The 21726-nt window shown below is 41.2% G+C and overlaps 1 protein-coding gene across 5 annotated transcripts in view; it reads right to left on the bottom strand.

Annotated features, from left to right (window-relative positions):
• The window catches only part of Cald1 (caldesmon 1), a 202237-nt gene that overhangs the window by 104606 nt on the left and 75905 nt on the right, over positions 1–21726 (bottom strand). For 4 of the 5 annotated variants that reach the window (XM_023713563.1, XM_023713558.1, XM_023713561.1 and 1 more), the window contains exon 3: positions 5047–5145. In XM_023713563.1, the coding sequence (XP_023569331.1) occupies positions 5047–5117 (71 nt within the window). In that variant the 5' untranslated portion in view covers positions 5118–5145. Of the gene's footprint in view, positions 1–5046; positions 5146–5752; positions 5904–21726 lie in introns of those variants that run through there. The other variant, XM_023713559.1, reaches the window with a different exon arrangement.

Raw genomic sequence — 21726 nt, 5'->3', positions numbered from 1 at the left:
TGTGTGTATTCAAAGTGGTTAGGATAGATATATAGTTACATTCTCTTAATGAATAGAGGGATTTGTTCTAATGGTGTTTGTAAATAGGATATCATGTCTGCATCTTGTACAGCAATTAACCACTAGGAAGAATGTGTGCAATGTGTTAATCATTTTAACTGTCCTACCAATTTGGTTTGAAACTGTCTCATTGCTATTTGTTTCTCAATAAAATTATGGGAAAAAAAGAAAAAAAAAGCTAAATGAAGAACGAGGGTGAGGTGAACAGCATGAAATTACACAGGCTCAGAGGCAAGACAAAGCAAGGAAAGACACCTCAGATAGCCACCTTCAAGGTTATTGCAAAGTTGGATCTGTTGACATGTATGGCCCTCAGATTGAGCTCTCTGTAGGACAAAGATAGGGCAGCCCTGCTGTGATGGGCAAATACCAGTCCTGGCACGTGAGAGCTGACACTACACAGAGCATTCAGTTAGCATTTCCAGTGATCTTTTAAAGACTATTTCAGAGGAATGAAATGTCTAAGAATGTGGTTTATTTAAGTTTGCGGTTACAGCATCTGGTCAGAGTGCAAGTTTTCAATGATTATCATTGCACAGCGCAACAGCAACTACTAATCAAGCTCAATAACAATGAATTCAAGAAACAGGGCCTTTCATTTGGAAAGTTTCTAAGTCAGTAGACTTTCTCTCTGCTATAGTAACCCTCTCCCCCAAGGATCAGGGCTGCAATACACAAAGGTAAAAGGTATAATAAAAAGAATATAAAAGTATGCCATTTTATACCCTAAAAGATAAGTCATCTTTATTAGTAAACCAATAGGAGGGTATACATTACATTTGAGGTTATAAAGTTGAAAAGCTTTAAGCATGCTTTCTAACTCTGTCCCTCTGTTCTCTCCTAGGTGGCTCCAGTGGGGTTCTGGAGCAGAAGAGATGCCCAATAGGAGCATGATGAGGATGGATGGACGGATCTGTAGCTCTGAGCCTTGAAGCTGCTGCTTCTGGCTAACTTGCCTCACTGCCATGTCAGGTCTGGGAACAGTTTTTCCTTGCAGTCTGGCTCTAGGTACACAGTGCATAGGGTCACAGAATTATTTTTTTTCTATTGAAAATTGTTTTATTATTTATGTGACGTTAAATCAAGTAATGTATGATCATGGCAAGAAAATTAGATAATGCTAAAAGCACAAGGAAAATAAGGATGACTGTAATCCTGAGAAAACATCAGTGATGGGAGAGGAAGCCAAGGCTAGAGCCAGAGGAGGAAGGACTTGGCCAGGGTCTTGGACTTGGATGGGCTTTGTCTACAGATCAGAACCATGACTTTAGAACAGTCTTTGAGTTCTGGTTCTGGGTATCTGTTTCCTGGGCACTAAAGGTGGCTGGATTGTAAGGCCTTGCCTTCATCTTGATAAATGATCAAATTTTACAAAGTCCCAAAGAATGAACATTGATTATGAAATCCTAAAATAACAGAATTAGAAGGTTCACCTTGCAACATGGAAAGGTGACATAGTACAAATATAAGGGAGTACTTTATTTGTCTTTATTTCAGAGAAAAAGAAATGCAGGGAGGAGAGAAAGAGGGGGGGGGGGGGGGGGGAGAGAGAGAGAGAGAGAGAGAGAGAGAGAGAGAGAGGACAGAGACAGAGACAGAGACAGAGACAGAGACAGAGACAGAGAGGGAAAGACAGGGAGAGAGATAGAGACAGGGAGAGACAGACAGAGAGGCAGAGACAAAGATAGAGATAGAGGTGGAGAGACAGAAAGAGGGAGAGAGATGGAGACACACAGGGAGGGGGGGAAACAGACAGAGACAGAGACAGACAGAGAGACAGAGAGACAGAGAGACAGAGCCATAGAACATGATCTACTAAAAGAAGTAATAAAGACAGAGTTGTAAGTAAAATGTGTTGGGATTCAGACCACTTTTTTTTTAGGTTATGAGGGATACCTGACTGAACTTTACTGTGTGAATTTCTTTTAAGCTTCTCATTAAAACAAAATAAATCCTTACATACACACTTACACACACAATCACAAGTAACAGAAGAATTAATCAGGTACAGTAGCTGTGTGGTCAGTTCTTAGGCAATGCCCCAGATCTGAAAACCCTTGGCTTACTCAGTTTTATCTCAGTGTCACTCTAACCACAGCACCTGTCATTTCTCTCACAGTGATTCCCTAACTTTCATTGACATAGAAAGCAAAGTAGCCGACAAGGTGATTCTAGCATGATGCCTAACATCCAAGTCCTGCCTCTCAGTCCTAGTTTCACCTCCAGTAGGTCTGTCCCTGCACTCTGATTTTTCTTCCTTTTCTTTCTTTCTTTCTTTCTTTCTTTCTTTCTTTCTTTCTTTCTTTCTTTCTTTCTTTCTTTCTTTCTTTCTTTCTTTTTTTTTTTTACTGGAAATTGAACTCAGGACCCTTCACTTGCCAGGCAAGCACTTATTCTACTGAGCTATCTCCCTGGCCCCCAGCACTCTGATTTTTCTGATCCTCCTCAACTCTATAGTTCCCTGTCATGACCTGAAACCATGTCTACCTAGTATCTGTATTACTTTCCCCACCCCAACCATCGACGCTGAAAACCAGTTGGTGCTAAATAAATATTTTGTAGGGAAGATATTCTGCAGATTGTCAGAGGATCTTGAACCAAGTAACATAGCACTGGAAAGAATAGGGGGTTGCTCCCCTGGGCCTGCGTAGACACTCTATGAGCCTTTGACGTCCACTTCTCCTTGGTTCTCCCCCACCATTGACACTGTCTCTTTTGACAGTGTCTACTATGCCTTTAGGACCTCTCATTCTTTGCATGCTTGATTTCTTGGGAATATTATTATCTCAGCTTTTATGCCACCACACCACAAGTTTGCCCAAGTGTACTTTTCTACTAATAATTTTTCTTCTTTTCCAAACAAAGACTGAAATTTCCTATTTCCAACCACTTGGAAGAAGTCTTCATTTGGATGTGGTTTCTCCCGGAATAATGAGACACTATGTCCATGAGCACTCAGGAAAGAAATCCTTCCCATCTTTTCCCTTTGGGACAAAGCAGAGGTCCTCTCTTCAGATCCTTAGACTTACCATCTTTGAAATTGTCTTTGAGCTTTTCCCTTACCAAAACATTTTGCTAATTCTTCCTCTACAAAAAGACTCCCACGTGTGATCTCTCCATTTCCACAGTCAGTGCCCTGACTCAGGCTGCCTCTCCCAGTGCCAGGATTTCCACACTCCAGTCAGCCGCAGGTGACTTTCTCTAAGGTACTTCAGCACACAATACTCACTTGTTAAGTCTCTTTCTATTCCAATTATAGAAACACCCAAGATGTGCAAGATCAACCCTTTTCTCCCAAGACTAAACAGATGTCTTGCACCAGGACCTATACTTTCCATTTTTGAGCTTTTTCTGGGGTCATTTCTGCCCTTATACTGTCTCCCATGACTATTCCTCATCACCATTACTTCTATGACTCACCCTTCCAAAAATCCCTTTCTGACTAGTTTCACTGAAGGACAACAACCTGTTCTCCTTCTCTTGGTCTTAATATTTAGTTCCTGCTATATTACTAGCTGTTTTTTTTAATTGATTTATTTTTTTTCTCTGTATTTTAGGGAAGGGTCGATAGGGTGTTCAGAGTCTCACTACTAGATCAGACTCGTAGTGATCCGCCTGTTTACAGTCTCCCAAGAGCTGGGGTCACAGATGCGTGCCACCATGCCTAGTCTCAATTGCTGTCTCAGCGTGCCCTGGGGGCGGGGCCAGCACAGCAGGCCCTGGGATAGAACCCAGCCCCTGTGCCTGCTTGCAGGTGCTTTAACCTATTGAGATATTTGGCTGGCCCTGGTTTTTTTTTTTTTTTTTAAACCTGTTTAGCTAGTGATAATGGCAAATAATAAGTACAATGGCTTTCATTTATGCCTACAATATACCAGGTACTGGGCAAAGGCATTAGGAAGTTTAATAACTTCTATGACAAGCATGAGAGCTATGTAGCTCTTATGATACACAGATGGGGCAGCTGTGGCTTAGAGAGAGGTCACCTGCTCATGACCATAGATGGAGCTTGTAAGTGGCATGGCTAGGATTTGATTCTACAGAGCATACTTAGTATTTGTTGGTGGTACTCTGGATGTGCGTAGACCCTGGCCAACCTAATGTAAGGCAGGAAATGTGGTCTTCCTTTACCTTCTTTATACAAGTAAGTAGAATACAGGCCTCTGATACTTTTGTTTTGGTGTGAGTTTTCAGTTTACTACTGCAGGATCATGGAAGGATCGTCTTGCTGCCATCCTTTCATCTGTGTATTGGAATAACTAACTGATTATTCAATAATCAATTAGTTCAATAATTTGCTTATTAATCAAGTCAGGCAAACTGATTTGATTTTAAGGACATCAGTTAATAGTTTTCTTTCTGAAAAGGCCATCTGACTTCAGCCACATTAAACGCTACCTTTATCCATTCGGAGCTCAAAATACACATTTGTGCCCTAAATGTTGTACTCTGATACTTTATTTCCACAACCTGTTCCCAAAGTCACTGCTCCAGGAGTCTTCCCCCAGCATGACGGCTTCCAGCTATACCCGGTCTCCACAGCAGTGCGGCCCACTAGGCATTAACCTCTCCCATGTGGATCCCTGGACTTGGAGTACTTTTCTATAAAATAAACATTTGTCACAGGATTGCTCTGGGACTTCTTGCCGTTCCGTTTTTAGCTTAAAGACTCATTTCCTAAATGCTCCCAGTGTTCAGTATTTGACATTTTCCTGTAATGTGAATATTAGTAACTTTTTAAACCTCTCTTTACACATTGCCTGTGTCTGAAAAATTCAACCATGAAAAGCAGCGACGAACCACAACTGCATGACTCTCCTCCAAGCTCGCTTTTCTTCATAATTGTTTGTTTTCCAGTGTGAAATTTAAAGTCTTAGAGTTAGGGGAACTTTCCATTGCTTCTTTTCTAGGGGTTTTGGTGTGCAGCGAGGGGCCCGGGTTGGCCTAACAATGAAACACAGGCATCTGTCAGTTCCTATTTCCTACCTTTCTGCTTCCAGCCGCATCTCCTCCCTCTTTTGCCTCCTGAGTTCTCTGCGACGTTCAAAATCATCCATGGTGAGGTTTCAGGAGACCAGATAATGTCTAGATGAAAAGGGGAAGAGGTGGGGTCAGTACCAGCCTTTCTGAGCCAGACTATTCTCTCTCGGGCATTAATTTATTCCTTCATTTCCTCTCATTTCTCTCAGGAAAATGCCTCAGTGGTCCGATAAAGTAGTCAGCGATCAGCTTCTGATTCCCACACTGAGTTCCATTCAGCATAATTCATGAAATTATTAGAGACAAATGCATAAGATCCCAGGCTTACATTTTTTAAAAACAATTATAAAAGACTCCAGGAGGCAGGTTTTAAAAACTTAAAATACGGGTAAGAGGACTTGAGAGCTATTGAATAATTTTGCTCTTGGTAACTTGTTGAACCCCAGACAAAAGTTATGAACAAGTGAACAAAGACAGAGAGAAAAAAAAAAAAAAGAGAGAGAGAAAAGTAAAAGGGAAAGAATACAGCATGCAGGCATCATTTGTGTACCCTAAAAGCGCACGAGCATCTGGACTTTAATAAAGGATGCCGCAATCATTCCATGCATAAACATCACGAGGCAGCATTTTTAAGAGCGCTTTAAGTAGTGATCATGCTCAAAAATCGCAGTTCTCGCTACGGGTGTAACCCAACCAGTTTACCCTTTCCTACCTCCTCTGTGATAGTTTCAATTCTGGAAAGATCTTCTCTTTCCAGCTCTTCAGAGAAGGAGCCTGCAGCCCCGGGGTTTCTGTGTCATGGAGTCAAGGATTCCAGAATTTCCCTGCAGCCCCCAAGCCCGAAATGACTACCAGGAAAGGGGAAGCGGGCTCTTTTTGTCCTTGGCTTTGTTTACAGAGCTGTCAGTGGTTAGTTAAACTCGGCCTGGAATCTGGCATTTAAGGCCTGCTTGAAGATTGTTTCCTGTGTGGAGCGGGAGGCCTCCACTTCCTCTGGAATCCTCGGCTCGGTGGCCTCAGATCACAAAAATATTTTCCAGCTCTTTCTGTGAACACTGGATGAGCCCGATGCCCCGAGTGAGAGAGACTGGCCGCTTGGAAGCCCCAAGCCATCACCTGGGGGCATCTTTGGAGGAACAAAGAGCAAAGCTTCCCTTTTAGAAGCCAAGGTCAAGAACCTTCCTAAATAAAATGAACAAATTCTTTTGCACTCAAGTATTTTCTCCTCTTCTTGAAAAAGCTCGCGAAAACAAAAATAAAGCCTCAGCCAACAAAAACAAAACTATATAATGTCTGAAAAATTTCCCCTTAAAGTCCTGGGTATTATTTAAACTACTCATAAATCTCTAGAAATTCAAATGTTGGTATTTGTTTGGGCTTTTAAAGCTTTAATCTGCTGTTCTATCTTACTTAAACCAAGAGTAGTGCTTCCTAAGACTTAGCCTGTGATGAAAAAAACCTTTTTTAAAAAAAGCTTAACCATAAACAAATGTCTCTATAATTTCTAATCTGATCTCTCTGTAATTACTAGCACAAAAACAAGTGATATGAGGGTCTCTTAGGAAGCTGTCTGAGAGTCTTTCTGGAATGAGCTCTGTTCTCAGCCACAGGTCAGGTGTGAGAGACAGGTGGGAAGCGGGACAGAAACTTGGGTACAAATGTTTTTTTGCAGTGACAGAGGGGGCTGTTTCTCCTTCCCTTAGCAGTCTTTTGTGGCCTTAAGCTACCTCTTGAATAACCGCCGCAACAGCACGCCAAGGAACAAGAATGAGGTCTGACTGTGGTCTGACTGTAAGCAAATGATCTGACTTGCCTTGATTTATCCCAGCAGCTTGGACAGCATCCTTAGATAGAGCCTCTGGTTGCCGCTCCTGGCTGGTCACAGGAAGAGGCAGGGCCACACCTGTGCCTGCACAGAGGTGCTGGGGAGTCAGGGAGAAAGGGCTCAAGCTGCCTGTGGTTTGCAGGGGCAGCGACATCCTGGAGCTCTCAAGAGAAGGCCGGGATGAACCCCATGACGTCTCCTGGGCAGACTGTCCTCGTGGGCTTTCTCCCCACGCAAATTCTTTTCCTCCTACCCCTTTTCTCCTCCTACTTGTCACCTTTTATGATTTGCTTGGGCTCTTTTTATTTTCATTTGTAACAAAGAAAAACTACCTCCCGTATGAATCCAGCCCAGTGTGAACAAGGACAGCTGAGGGGCTGCGCAGATGCACAAGGGAGGTTGCCAGGCGCCTCCTGCAACTCTACAGACAGTGCTTTGCTGGGTGATGTAAGGAGAGAGAAGACAGCAAAACACGTCAGGGCACTAGGTGGCATTACTACATTGGGCGTGTGTGTGTGTGTGTGTGTGTGTGTGTGTATGCACGCATGCACCTGCACATGCACAGTGCAAGGGAGAGCTGTGTATGTTTGTGAAAACAGCTCTTGGTGGGGCTCCTCGCATGTGGGCTGGAGGGAGTCCCACCCTACATCACAAGCCTTCTCGAACTTCTTTGGTGCAGTCCCTGTGTAAGAGGAGCCCCATCTGGGTAGTACTGTAAGTGAGCCATTCCTTAGGGAGCCACAGCTTCCCTGTCCCCAGCCAGTAATCCCTCATTTCCTCCCCTATGCCCAGTGAGTGCTGAATTCTTTTCAGCAACATTGGTTAGGAAACAAACTCTCAGCCAATGAAAAGAAGCAGTGTCAAGGCGAAGGAGTTCTGTAAACCATGCCTGAAGGCACTCGGGTGTCACAGAGCAGAGGAGCATGAAAGAGAAACAGGAGCTATGTGACAGACAGTCTTTTTCTTTTAATTTTAAAGAGACAACACCCCTCCCCAGTAAGGAACGATGCAGAATTTCACAAGAAGATAGTAGGAAATCAACAACACCCCTCCCCAGTAAGGAAGGATGCAGAATTTCACAAGAAGATAGTAGGAAATCAACAATGGTTATTCTACTGCATATTGTCATCATTCTTGAAAACTTGTATGAAAATCTAAATTGAGATGTGTTTGGGGGGATTGTGATAACGCTACTGAAATAACTCTGCTGTGACTCTTTGGAAAAGGGGACAAATCAGCTCCGATGTCTTGTCTTTTCCACATGTGTTCTCATTACTGGGTTTTCTTCAAACAGGACATTCCTATGCTGATGAAGGGACAAGTTTGTGGCACTGATTTCAGTCACTTAACACAAGGGTCTCTCTTTTGGTAAACATGCTACAAAGCTTGTGGTGCAGGTGGGGGGCGGGCGGCATGTGACAAAGAGGCATGTCCTCACACACCTTGCCAGCATCCAGAGTTCTGCACCGCTGTCTCCCCCCTTCCCTTCTTGCGCTTTTTCCTTTGTATTTCTTGCCTAGAGTGGAATATGTATTGGTACTTCTGCTACTTGTTTTTGTTATCTTTTGCCTTCTTTGGTTCTCCTTTGTTTCTTCTGTATCTCTCTAGATAGGGAGTTAAAGTATATTTACAGCAATTAAATCTAATGTTTGGTTCTTTCCCTTCAAATTAATTTAATATCTGCTGTGTGCTTTTCAACCAGGATGTGTATTGTTATGTTTTATATTCACAAAGTTTTTGTCATTTTCCTCGGATGGCCACAGGACCCTCTCTATAGATGCTTACTGTGACCCCTTCATAAGGAGAACTAGTTTGATTCTGCTTTTGTTTGGGTCAGGGCTGGTGGGAGTTGGAAGGTGATAGTGTGTGTGTGTGTGTGTGTGTGTGTGTATGCGTGCGCACATACATGTACACGTGTATAAATGAAGCCAAGGCAGGAGAGATTCTCAGCAGGCTTTGTTTTCAAATCCAGCACTCAGTTATGAAGGGATAGGGTCTTTGGGTGAGAATTAAATCCTATGAATTTGTAAATTACCATAAACCAAAGGTTGAGTGGGATAGGGTGGGTGGGGTCCTTGGGCTTTGGGGCATTGCCCGAGTTGGCTTCAGAATGCTTTAAGAATAAAACACTGAAGAAGTTCATGCTACAAAAGCAAGTAAGACTTGTGTATTACATGGTAGGTCATTATTAAAATCCCTTGAAATTTTTGATTGTTGAACTTTATTTTCTCAGAAATACAAACTGTACCAGAAGTGCAGAGTTCCTATATACTCCCTTTCCCCTACCCTCTCCCACACTTTCTCCTTCATTTGGGTTAAACTCTAACCCCTTTCAAGAAAAGATACACTGAATCCAACATGGTGTGGTTCATCCTGTAATCCCAGAACTTGGGAGGCTAAAGTAGGAGGATCACTGTGAGTTGAGGCCAGCCTGGGCTACATAGTGATTGAAGAACAGCCTGAATGGCCTACTGAGCCCCCAACTGAGAAAAAAAAAAAGAAGAAAAAAAAAAAAGAAAGAAAGAAAGGAAAAGCTATGCTGAATAGTGCCAAAGAAATCATGGTCTCGCTCAGTACTTGACTTCAAACATTATTATTGCTCTAAGCCATCCACTTTATAGTATTTTGTTACAGAAGCTCTGAAAGGCTACCAGCCCTATTATTACTAACCCAGTCATGTGGAGTATATGTTACCATCGACAGCTCAGGATTAATACGTTGCTATGTACCTAAGTTCATTCGCTCTCTCTGTGTGTTGTAGCCTTCAATGGCTTTCATGTTGTGCATTCACCATTACACACCACAGAGAATAGTTTCATTGCCCTAAAAATCCCTTGTGCTCCTTCTGTTTATCATTTCCTCCTCCCCATGCCCAACCCAGGCTTTGGGTTTTCTAGAATGTTTTGTACTTGGAAACATGGCATATGGGTACGTTCTCTTCAGACTGGCTTCTTTCTCCTTACAAGAGCATTCAAGTTTCCTCTGTCTTTTTTATTGCTGGTACTTCTGCTGGGCCAACTTAGTATATGTGTAGTTTCATCTATGTAATAAACCTCTGAGATGCTATTATAATCCCTATCTTACGGAATTCCAAAGTTTGTGCACTCTTAACTGGTATAATATTCTTGTACTACCCCACTTGTTCCCTTTAAGAATTATTTTTGCATTTCCGGGAACAGTTAGGAGTACCCCAGAGAAGTTTCTAGAAGAATGCTGCCAGCGATCTCCACTTCCATTCTTGGATCATAAGAGTTTAGGTCAGGGTGCTCTTAAAAATTACCTCTGCCCTCATTGTCAGCCCTGTATAAATCACATAATTACGAAATCATGAAAGATCTCAAACTAGCCTTGCAAATATTTATGGAGCCTCTGTTATTTTACTGTTGGTGCTTTCTACGATGCATAAAACTGGACGGCCACATATCTGACAGCATCTTGGTATACATTTCTTTGATATCTCAAAAGTAGCTTGCCTTGTACTGTACCTTTCTTATCACATCCTTTCTTCCTGTAACTCACTGTAACTTTATCAACATAATTATTCTTGGCTATTGCAAAGGATTCGAAGTGAGCAGGCTCACTATTAGGTAGGCCCTGTCTCACTAGTCACTGCTTTTCATCACTGTAAATTTCATGGTCCAACTATTTCAACAAAGCTTCACAAAAACATTTATGCAAACTATGCTCAATAAACATTTACAGAGCATTACTCTGTGCCAGGTACCAGGACCCTAAAATAAAATAATGAAGAAGGCAATGAAGATTTTTGCCTTCCTGTAACTTGTATTTCTTTAAACTTTGGTTAGGCTATTGTAGTTTAGGTGTGGTTTGTTCCCCATGGCTCATGTTAGAAACTTATAGTCTTCATTGTGTTGATGTTAAGAGGGGTGGTACCTCTAAGTGGGACCAAGCAGGAGATAGTAAAGTCATTAAGGGTCCAGCTCTTAAAAAGGATGAAGATATGTCACATGGGGCCTGGCTTGTTTCTTTTGGACATGGTGTTATGAAAGGCTGACCCTTCTCAGCTCTCTGACCTCCTGTCTATGTGATTTCTTCATTCTATTCATGCTCCCTGGCCTGCCAAGAAGTGTTCACCAGAATGCCCAGCAGAGGGAAGTGCTGTGATATTTGACCTCCAGCATTGTGTGCCAAATACACTTCTTTTCTTTATAAAGTTCCCAGCATCAGTTACTCTATTGTAGCATGACAAAAATGAATAACATACAGGCCTGTGGTACCCATCTCCCACTTTGAATCACATCTGTCATCTACATCTGCTTTTGTCATTGCTATTCAGAGAATTAAGGGAGAAAGTCAAGGAACTTGTTTCCTGTATCTTAAAGATTGTATCAATTTCAGCTGAGCCGTTAATAAAACTGAGTGGTGTTTCCCTTCATCCTCTTGGCTTTGGGTAATTCCTGGATGGAACATACCCTAGAAAATCTGCCATCTTTAGTTTTCAGGTTCTCTTCACTTATTTCAGTCCTTTAACTGTCTCCTTCCACAAGCCTCTGGCAAACACAGGCCTTGACTTAGGCTTAGGAGACTGCACCACAGCTCGATGGAATTTTTCTTCTTTGTAAATGAGATAAGTGGACTGGATGAGGTCCAGAGTTTCAACCCACTCCATATCATACTACATGTGGTTTCATACCTGATCAAAAACTGATGGTAACCCTCCAGCAGAGAAGATTATTATTACCCTACAACATATGCAGTTGGGCTTAACTTCACTATCTGTCTGAATATCAAACGTCTTAAGCATAACATGGAACAGGTATTTTCCATCAAGTATTGATGCATTAAACTTTTAAGTCCCCACAGAATATGGAGATAAAAATTTAAAAAATGAAAAATATTTAAAGAATATGAATAAGTAATTGCATATTTTTACACAAATTTAGAAATCGAACCATATACAGCATTGTAGCAGGACAGTCCTGTGATATTTTTTTTCTTGTGTCTTTTTTTCATTTATTACCCATTTTAGAAAACAAAAACAAAACAAAACAAAAAATCAACCAAACTTTTACTTGAGAGAGAGTATGGTAATAATTGGTATGTCATGACAAGAAGTACATATTTAGAAGACCAGAATAGCAGGCATTCCAAGCGTGACCCTTCTATTACATGTTGCTATCTTCAGTGCAGTTGTTTGGTTCACAGGTATCAGCATGTATAGTTAGTCAGGGTGAGAATCCTACCAATTAACTGCTAGTTTCAAAAACCTGCTGATGTTTCTCAGGATCACTGCCTTGCCCATCTTGTGTGTATAAATGTATGGCTTTGCCCCTGTCCTGTTTCCCAGTTTTTCTCCTTGCCCTTTCATTACCCAATCCTCAAGTTCTCGCTTTCCTTTTAATTGTGTTATACCTTTCTATTTGTATTTCTTCTTTTAGGCTCTTATACTAGGGAGGCTATACGATATTTACACATGTGGATGTAGACCAAAAATTAGAGAAATAGAAGGGCTTCAAGGATAGCCAACATTTTGACCCTAGCCTTTCAAGGTCAGTGAAGACTCAGGACATAAGAGAACCTGTACTGTAACATCATGTAACTCAGTTGTGTCCCAAATTTTCTGATCAAGGAGATTATGGGGCCACAGAGCAACATGATCGATGTTGTAGAGTGTGCCTAAGGAGAGCCACAGGGAGAGAAAACATTCTCTCAGGCTTTCACAGAGAGCAAATTGGTCAAGCAATGGCCGTGACTCATCCACATGGCTGACACTGACAAAGGATCTACAAAGTGCAGTACGGGGTTTTAGGCTAAATCCTGAGGGTACTTGACTGACCTTATCAGATACAAAAGTTACATTTCTTGTTATATAGGTCTTGCTTTATCTTGGTCTTAACCATCCAGCAGAAAAGTCTAAAACTGAGGTATATAAAGTAAAGCCATATTAATATGCTAAGCTATGAAAGGCTCAAGTCAACAACTTCTGCAGATAACCCACTACTATTGTGGACTGCTAGACTGTGTTGGATTGTTTTGCTGAATTTACACAATAGTAAATTAGATGCCAATGGAATACCCATCTCTGACAGGACTAAACTAAAAAAAAGGGATACAAAGGAAGGACCATTTTGTATCTGTATATTCAGAATAAGTAGGATAAATATACAGCTATTTTCGCTTAATTCAATGAGAAGAAAGATTTGTACTAATAGTGTTTGGACAGAATATCCTGTCTGCATCTTGTACTATGGATAACCACTAAGAAGATAACAATGTACAATATATTAATTATTGAAATTGTCCTATTAATCAGTTTTGAAACTGTCTCATTGCTATTTGTTTCTCAATAAAAAATATAGAAAAACCCTGATGGTACATCGTGTTTCTTTTTGAGGTACAAATGATTCAGATATCTGTATATTCTCTTTAATTTTATGATTTAAAAAGTATTGAGATTTCTTTGAAGCTTATAATAGCATGGTATCCTAGAGCAAAAATATTTTATACTTCTCAAATACATTGTACAACTTTCTACCTCTGCATTTCTATTTATTCTGCTTTATCCATCTCAAATGAGTTCTTCCTCACCATCCATATTGTATTAATTAATTCATTCATTTATTCATTCACTTCTGGCCCAAATTTCACCTTCTTGGTGCTTTGCCTAAGGACTCTTACTTGAAAGTGGTCTTCCTTTTTGGACATGTGTGATTTATTTTTATATTTAATAATCCATGCCTGGCCATTGTTCATTAATTATTTATTTTAAATAGCACTTGCTATGGTTTTTGTCTAGATGTCTCCCCAAAGCCTCGTGCAGTGATGGGGCGGGCTTCTAGAGTTTGTGGTTAATTCATGATCCAATGCCTACACCCACCCTGGGGCAGACAGCCTGAATGCAATACAAGGAAGGGAGAGAGGCTTGCTCTTGGCCACTGCTCCTCCCTTTTGCTCTTGCAGCTGTTGCTGTTTTCTGTCGCCTTGAACTGCTGCCCTCTGCCCTGTGCCACTTTGCCTTGGAGCCAGTCGAGTGCAGATTAAAACCTGCACTAACTGTGAGCTAAGTTAAGTAAATCTTTCCTTCCTGGATTCTAGGTATTGGGTGTTCTGTCCCAGCAATGAGAGAAAAATAACTGAGACAGCGCTTAAATACTCTTATTGGTACTTTACTTTTCCTAGGCGAATAGATATAGTCTTTTAAAAAGAAAATCTTATTATTGGGACATAATAAACACTCAGGAACTATTCCTGATTTGAATCACTGGATACATATCCTTGAATTTTATTTATTTATTTATTTTATGACCTGAATATATTTATTGAGGGAAAGAAAGCTCCTGTCTAAGAGAGGGACAGGAGGGGTCCTGAGCGAGTTGTCCCCCTTTTATTTTTATTTTATTTTTACTTTTTTGATCATGGGAAACATAGTGAAGGATGCTTTTTCTCTCTGTACTTTATTGGTTGCTCAGTGTTTGCAAATTAAAGATCTTGCAACTAGACTACATATGAATTTCAGAAGTTGTATAAATCCAAATCTATAGTAGTTGACACCCACTGTTTTCTTTCTGATTGTAGAAAATGTTCTTTAAAATATCAATATATAAACCAGCCTTGCTCTTTTCCAAACTGAACAGTTCATTTGAGACTTGAAAGCCAAATAAACCAAGGGATTGTATTGTACAGTTTGGACTTAACATTAGCTCAGCCTTCACCATCTTGTTCCAAAATTCTGAGCTACTTAACAAAATATAAGAAGTCAGAGGCACATTTGTCAAGCCCAGCAACAACAATAAGATCAATCCAAGAAATTCTGCCTTCTCAAATTGCTCCTTCTCTTTAATCAGCGGAATCCAAAACACAAATCCCTACCAAGAGTGGCTTTGTAGGGTGCAATCTGTTTTTTCTCCTTCCTCCCTACTCAGTCCTTTAAAATCGCTTTTTCCTACTTGTGACACAGGAGACCTGACCAAGGAGCACTCTTCTACCACCAGTGTCCCCATGTGCTTTCTAAATGTAGGTAGGAACAACAGACATGCACACAGAATTACCCATAATTCAGGTGGCTCTTTTTAAAATTCTTTTTAAAAGGCTTGTTCTAGTAGAACTAGTCAGCAATGCATAGGGTTGCTGAGAAACTGAACCAGTCAGATAGTGGTGAAATGGCTATCTTTTTAGAATGATAATGAATTATCTTTTTGAGATTTAAAGATTGTGATATCAAATTTGGTAGCCATCAACCACAGACAACATTTAGATAGAAATCAGTTCTAATTCACTAGAATTAAAAATTCTACACCTCAGGCTTACTGGTAGCTTACTGCAAGTGTTCAATGGCCATGCATGTTCAGGGCCTTCTATGAAAGTACAGAAAATATGTTCATCACTTCAAGAAGTTCTGCTGGACAGCTCTGCCATAAGAGACTCTGTTTCTTCATCCAATATGATTGTGCTGTGCAAAATATTGTAATGCACTTTGGAGATAAGGATGATTGTAATGTGTGGCCTCTGAATTTCTGTCTTTAAAGATTTATGCTGTCCTTGAAGAGGCATAATAACACATATGGTGTAGCACAGGCTCCTGTGTCCAGGTGTGGGAGTGCTCTTTGGACCCCTACACTAGTGCTCTCTGCTCTCCTGTTGAGGAGACTTTGGATCAGACAATACCATTGACTAGGCATTCGCTTCTGAGAAAATGAGATGCTTGGTGCATGCAAAAGATGCCTGAAGAAAGAGCACATTTAAAATTGAGTGACAAGACTCCTGAGTACTTTTTTGCATATGAAGATCAGAGCTCATAGGTTTTCTCAATAGTACACATGGGACTGAAATAACTGTATGCTTCATGATAATAATTTCCCTTGCTGGACTTGTTCATCTGTAAACATAGCAGGGATTCGTATGCCTGCCCTTTATTTTGGGTTCTTCCACCAATGTCTCTACCATGATGACCAAAAATCAGATTCAGAGTCTTAGTCACATTTTTTTTTTCCAGAACCGGGGATTGAACTCAGGTCCTTGCACTTACCAGGAAAGCCCTTACTCTACTGAGCTATCTCCCCAGCCCCTTAGCCACATATCTTGGGATTCTAAGGTGAGAGAATGTAGACTTCAGGAGACAAACTTATTTACACCAGAAACAATGGAAGGGGCCGGGGAGATAGCTCAGTAGAATAAGCTCTTGCCTGGAAAGCACAGGGTCCTGAGTTCAATCCCTGGTACCACAAAAAGGGAAAAAAAAGAAAGAAAGAAAAAAAAGAAACAATGGCAAGGGGTGTTCTAGAGGCCTATTCAAAGCAATGCTTCTGTACATGGAGAATATGTATAATTAGTCAGGTGCTAATTATTCCCTGCTGAACTATTCAACTTCTATTCACCATGATCATCAAATACATCTATTGAGTTCCAAAATTATAAACCAAGTTAGATACTACCATCTAGGAGTTTCTTCTAAAGTGAAAAGCTTTGAAGCCAAACCAAGGGACATTATTCATTATTTCTTTTGGACATAATAGTCACATACTTTCATCCTATAAATTTACAGATAAATAATAAATTGAAAAGTTCCTATGCCATTTTCTTCTTTTCTTGTGAGCATTTTGGATAGCAGTTTCACCCCTTGGTCAGTTTGGAGAGAGCTAGACTTTTCATATAAGGAAAAGCTTCCAGTGGGGGCTGCTTAAGGCTAGCAGAAGACCTTCGCTCTTTGGATCACTTTCTTGAGTTCATGCTGATGCCCATATTATATTTTTATTGGTGTACTTAGTCTATAGCTTTTATTTTAATTGCTAGGCATGTATATCTCTTCTCTAAAAGGTTATAACCTCCTTGGGGTGATTACTCACTTTTCTTAGCCCTCAAAATTTAACCATCTATTTTTCTTATGCTCAGCATTAAGTCCAGATTTGTTGAGTTGGATTGAGTTCCAGGGCATGGCTTATTTATTGACATTAATTGAGAAACAGGCAAGTTCTGTGAAGACATTATTAAAAGGATAGTGGAACGTTAGCAACCCAATGATAGTGGTTATAAAATGGAGCTCTGTTTTCTATTTTGATATATAGTTGTGTTTGTTTTCTTCTAGACAAAAAGAACTTTGTCATAGACACTTCAGTTTTAGGAAGAGGGATATTGGGCATTTATAATGGAGGGATAGTTGTTTTCTGGGATGCTCAGAAAAAAAGAGAAAGACGATAGGATAGATAAGAGAAGATGGAGCTGAAATACTTCAGATTTCCATGGCCTTCAAGGGTCCCCACTACTCTTCCCTCATACTTGGGAAACACTGGCTTTCAGAGCTGATTTAGCTGTTTCAATCAGCCAGAGGAAAAAAAAAGTGTTGCTGGTTTCGCTCTTTGACCATGCTCAGTAATCAGACACAGAAGGTGCAGTTTTGATGGTTTGCTTGGCGCCCACCCTTCCCAGGCCTGCATCGGCACCCTTGGCCTTCGCACCATTATCTTTTCTCACCATCTCTCTTAGGAGCCCCAGCTCAAGTCACTGGAAGAGTGTGTTTTGCCATGCGCATTTCCGGAAATGATGGAAACCTTGGGCACCACTTACACTTCAGAATACATGGAAGAAACTCGCTGCGCCTGCCTGTTTCCTCCCTGGAGCTTGAGATCTGTATCACCTTGGAAGGCAAGAGTTCAGCGATGTCTGGATGCAAACCAAGAATCAAAAGCAGGGTCTTTCTTGGTGACAGTCAGCTCAAAATGCCCACGGAGGTTGCTTCTGACAAGAAAGTTGTTCTAACAGCCGAGTCAAGATCTCTTTACACTCTTGCTGGAAACCCTGTGCTTTAAAAAATGTCGGAGAAGAACATGATCTAAGAAGCCACGGCGGTAGCCTTTTGCTTCTGACAAAATTCACAAAGAAAATGGAAAAATACTTGTAATTAAAGACTTTGACTTGACAGTTTGTCAAATTAAAACATGTGGCAGCCACCTGTGAAGGATCTTGGGGGAAAAAAAAAAAAAAAAAAAAAAGACGCTCTCCCTCATGCTCTGTACCTGACCTAAAATCTTTCTGGAGCACATCTGCATGTCATAGTTTTCATAGTTAAACAAAAGCTGTCCATGCTATGTATAAAGATGACTAAGCAATCTTGAATTAAGTAATCAAAGACGGTCCTGGCAATTTTCAAATAATTAAGTTTCAGCAGCCTAATATGAACAGCTCCAAGAGCTACATGTGGCCTACCAAAGTATATTTTACAAGTAGTTCCACCCTGTGGCCAGCTGGCAGACAGCTCAGTCTATTAAAGTAGAATTGTTCAGAATTTGGAGGATTAGTTTCCTTTTTGCCCCAATATTTTTTCTGCATCTGACCTTGTTTCCTTGGGACTGTCTTTAGATGTACAAAGCAAACAACTATTGTGGACTTGTACCTCTTGTAAACCCATCAGCATGTCTCTGCAGATCCTCTGGAACTTGAAAATCAGTCTCATCTACATAGGCAGCCAAGGCAAAAGAGAGCACATAAATTCTCCTTGTTACCACCCTGGTGGAAGTGTCCAGTTTTTGCATGGCCACCAGGAAGATGTGCAGTGAACACCAGACAAGTGAAGGTGGGCTCCAAGCTGTAAGCCCCACAGACGCCAAGAGTTTAGTGACAGCTTTTCTCAGGTAGGTTGATAGGCCCGATTTCCTCATGGTAAGGCTATAGTCGTAGATCCAATTCCACTAGAACGAGTTAACTAATTGAGAGACTAAAACATGAAAATTTCAATACTGTCTTTTGTAATGTGGTATATACATTGTAAATGCAGGTACTTAGTCCTCACAGTGCTTATAGTCTGATGCTGGAGACAGCAATAAACAAATAAAATGCAAGTTGAGGGAAGGGTTAGGAAAAAAAAAAAGCACAAGCTGCCACTATGAGAGAATTACAGGAATGATCAGCTGGTTTCTTTTGGATTTGAAAAAGATGTTGGTACTAATGCATTGTTCAAACAGGGATGAGAGAAGACACACACATACCTATACTTATAAAGGGAGCCCAATTTGCACAAGAGTTCATGTTCCTTTATCCAATATAAGTTTGTTCCAGATACTCCTCTGGATACAGAGACATAAAATTCCTTTCTATTCCCTTCAACAGAAGTGGGTAGGTAACCAGTCAAATTGCAGGGACAGCGAACTGTTCTTGTCTCCTGTCCCACTTGAGGGCCCATGTGAGGAATGTAAAAACGGTGACCCACTAGAAGCTGCCTGCCAGGATGTATGCAGTGGAGACATTGTAGTAACAGGCTTTAAAAAAAAATGGAAAGGGGGCATCTTTCTAAGGGCAGGCAAATCAGCAACCTTCTGACAACAAAAGCTCATTTTCTCACCCATCATCAAGCAGAAGTTTGCTGATTTGAACAAAACTACTCCACTATGTGTGTCTGTGGTTTTTTTCAAAAAATGTATTTAGTATAGGGTCTACAGGGTCTCACTACACAGATCGGACTCATAGTGATTCTCCTGTTTTCATTCTGACAAGTGTTAGGATTACAGCATGCCACCACACCCAGTCTCAATGGCTGTCTCAGTCCGTCCCAGGGACAGGGATAGCACAGCATGATGGGGAATTGAACCCCTGGCCCCTGTAGCTGCCTAAGCAGGAGCTTTAGTTCACTGAGCTATCTGGCCAGCCCTATCCACTGTGTTTTGACTCTGCTGCACGAGCCCAAGAAATGAACAGTTTGCAAGGCACATATCCTAGTGGCCGAACGTCTCGTATCTAGCTTTTCCACTTTGAATACCACAAACAGATCTCTTATTTGTTGACACAGCCTTTGGATGTTCATGAAAACAAGATGTTCTCTTGCTGCTTTTTAAGTTAAACAGATTTAAGTCAGGGTCCCAGCCGGATTTCAAAACCAGATGTTACATAGCAAAAAGAACCAAAATGACCCCAGTCATGAGAGGTGATTTCGTTTCAACTTGGATATTCTTTGTTAGCAGAGGAGCAGTCAAACAGGGTTTAAACTGGAAGCAGGAGCCACACAAGGTTTACTACTGTGTCTGTTAAGGGACTGTCCTTGAGTTCTGGGAAGCTGCTAGGCATCATGCCTCCTGCTTGGGAGTCTCAGGGCTGGAGACAGGAGGGCTGGAAGCCTTGAGTTATTGGGATCATCTTCCTCCCATGTGCCACTATCCTGCCGCTCTGAGTACCCCAGAGCCTCTGTGCAAAGTCTCTCCTTGTCTCATTATTTCTCCCCTTATCCCATCTTCAGGTACAAACAAACACAGCTCCTGGCCAGGCCAAACTCCTAAGCCTGATTCAGCTCTCACTTCTGCCACTGGGACTTCGTGCCTCTTTTGTCTCTCCTGTAACCTGAAATGAACTCCACTCCTGACACAAGACCCACATATTTTTCTTAGTCTGGCTCAAGTCTTACCTTTACCTGGACCATACTATCTCTCCACTTCTACCGCATTGTTGGCAGTGTTTTTCTTGGTGATCAATACTACCTGCATTGTTAGTCAAATGCTTTTTAAAATTCCTCTTTCTCTTGACCAAGTCTGAAGCTTCTCAGAGCTTGACCTTAGTTCTCTGATACTGCATCACACTGCTGTGGGTTTTGCTGCACAGGTATAGTGCAGGAAGTTATTTTCTCACTTTTATTTGTTGAGAACCTTTAGAGTCATCCTGACTTCTCCTCATCCCATGTTCCTCCCCCTCAGGTATATCATAGACATGAGCTGCTTGGACCTTTGTGGCCATGGAGGCCAACGGACTGGTTTAGGCCAGCGAGTAGAGCACCAAGTGTCTCGTCTCTTCTGGGGGAGGCCTTCAGAGATCTGTCCTCTCTGCCATGGTTGACAGCATTTCCAGATGGTAGCTTCAGCATGTGTCATGGAGATGGATGACAGTGACACAGACCAGAGACTCCTCTTCAGGTCTAGTGACAGCCTGAGGATGACAGATGTACTGTTTGAAGTGCTGGCTCATCGGCCCCAGCTCCCAGGGCCATGAAAGTGGTACTCGTCATAGGCGTGTTTGTGTGTTGCTTGGTCCTTCCTGTATGCCAGGCAGGACACATGCAAATGCCTTGATGATTAGAGAAATAAGTGTTTTGGGAGTGGTGGCCTTTGGAGAAATGGAGTGTGCAGGCGGCCCTAAGAGCATTCAAATTTAAATCTTCAAAAGCCATATTAATATGATGAGCTGTAAAAGACTCATCAATTTCTGACATTGCCAGCTCTGTGGATAACCCACTACTATTATGAACTACTGGACTATATTGGATTATTTTGCTGAATTCACACACCTATAATATTTAAATGGCAATGGAATACCCATCTCTGACAAAAGTAAACAAAAAAGGGGAATATAAATGAAGGACCATTTTGTAGTGAAAAAAAATATATCTGTATATACAAAATAGCATAGATATACAGCTACTTTCTCTTAGTTCAATGGGAAGATTCATACTAATAGTGTTTAGACAAGATATCATTCTGCATCTTGTACTATGAATAATTACTATGAAGACAACAATATGCAATGTATTAATTATTGTAAATGTCCTACTAACCTGTTTTAAAACTGCCTCAATGATATTTCTTTCTCAGTAAAATTAATATAAAAAATACATGCTGTGCAAGGGAGGCACATTAGAAATCAGCACAAGCCTCTGTTTGCTGGTGATTCTTTTTTTAAAAAATATGTTTATGAAGAGTTTGATTATTTTATTTTATGTATTTGGTACAGGATCTCACTATAGTGATTCTCCTGTTTCCGCCTCCCCAGCTCTAAGATTACAGATGTGCACCACCATGCCTGGTCTTGGTGGCCGGCTCAGCACACCCTGGGGGCTGGGTCAGCACGGCATGTGGTCCCAGGGATTAAACCTCAGTCCCTGTGCTTGCCTAAGCAGGTGCTTAGTCCACTGAGCCATCTCTGTGGCTCTG

This window comes from Octodon degus, unplaced genomic scaffold (assembly GCF_000260255.1).
Source record: "Octodon degus isolate 3935 unplaced genomic scaffold, OctDeg1.0 scaffold00032, whole genome shotgun sequence".
Lineage (NCBI taxonomy): Eukaryota > Metazoa > Chordata > Mammalia > Rodentia > Octodontidae > Octodon > Octodon degus.
The sequence above is the reverse complement of the archived record's forward strand: the minus strand, read 5'-3'. Positions and strand labels throughout refer to the sequence as shown.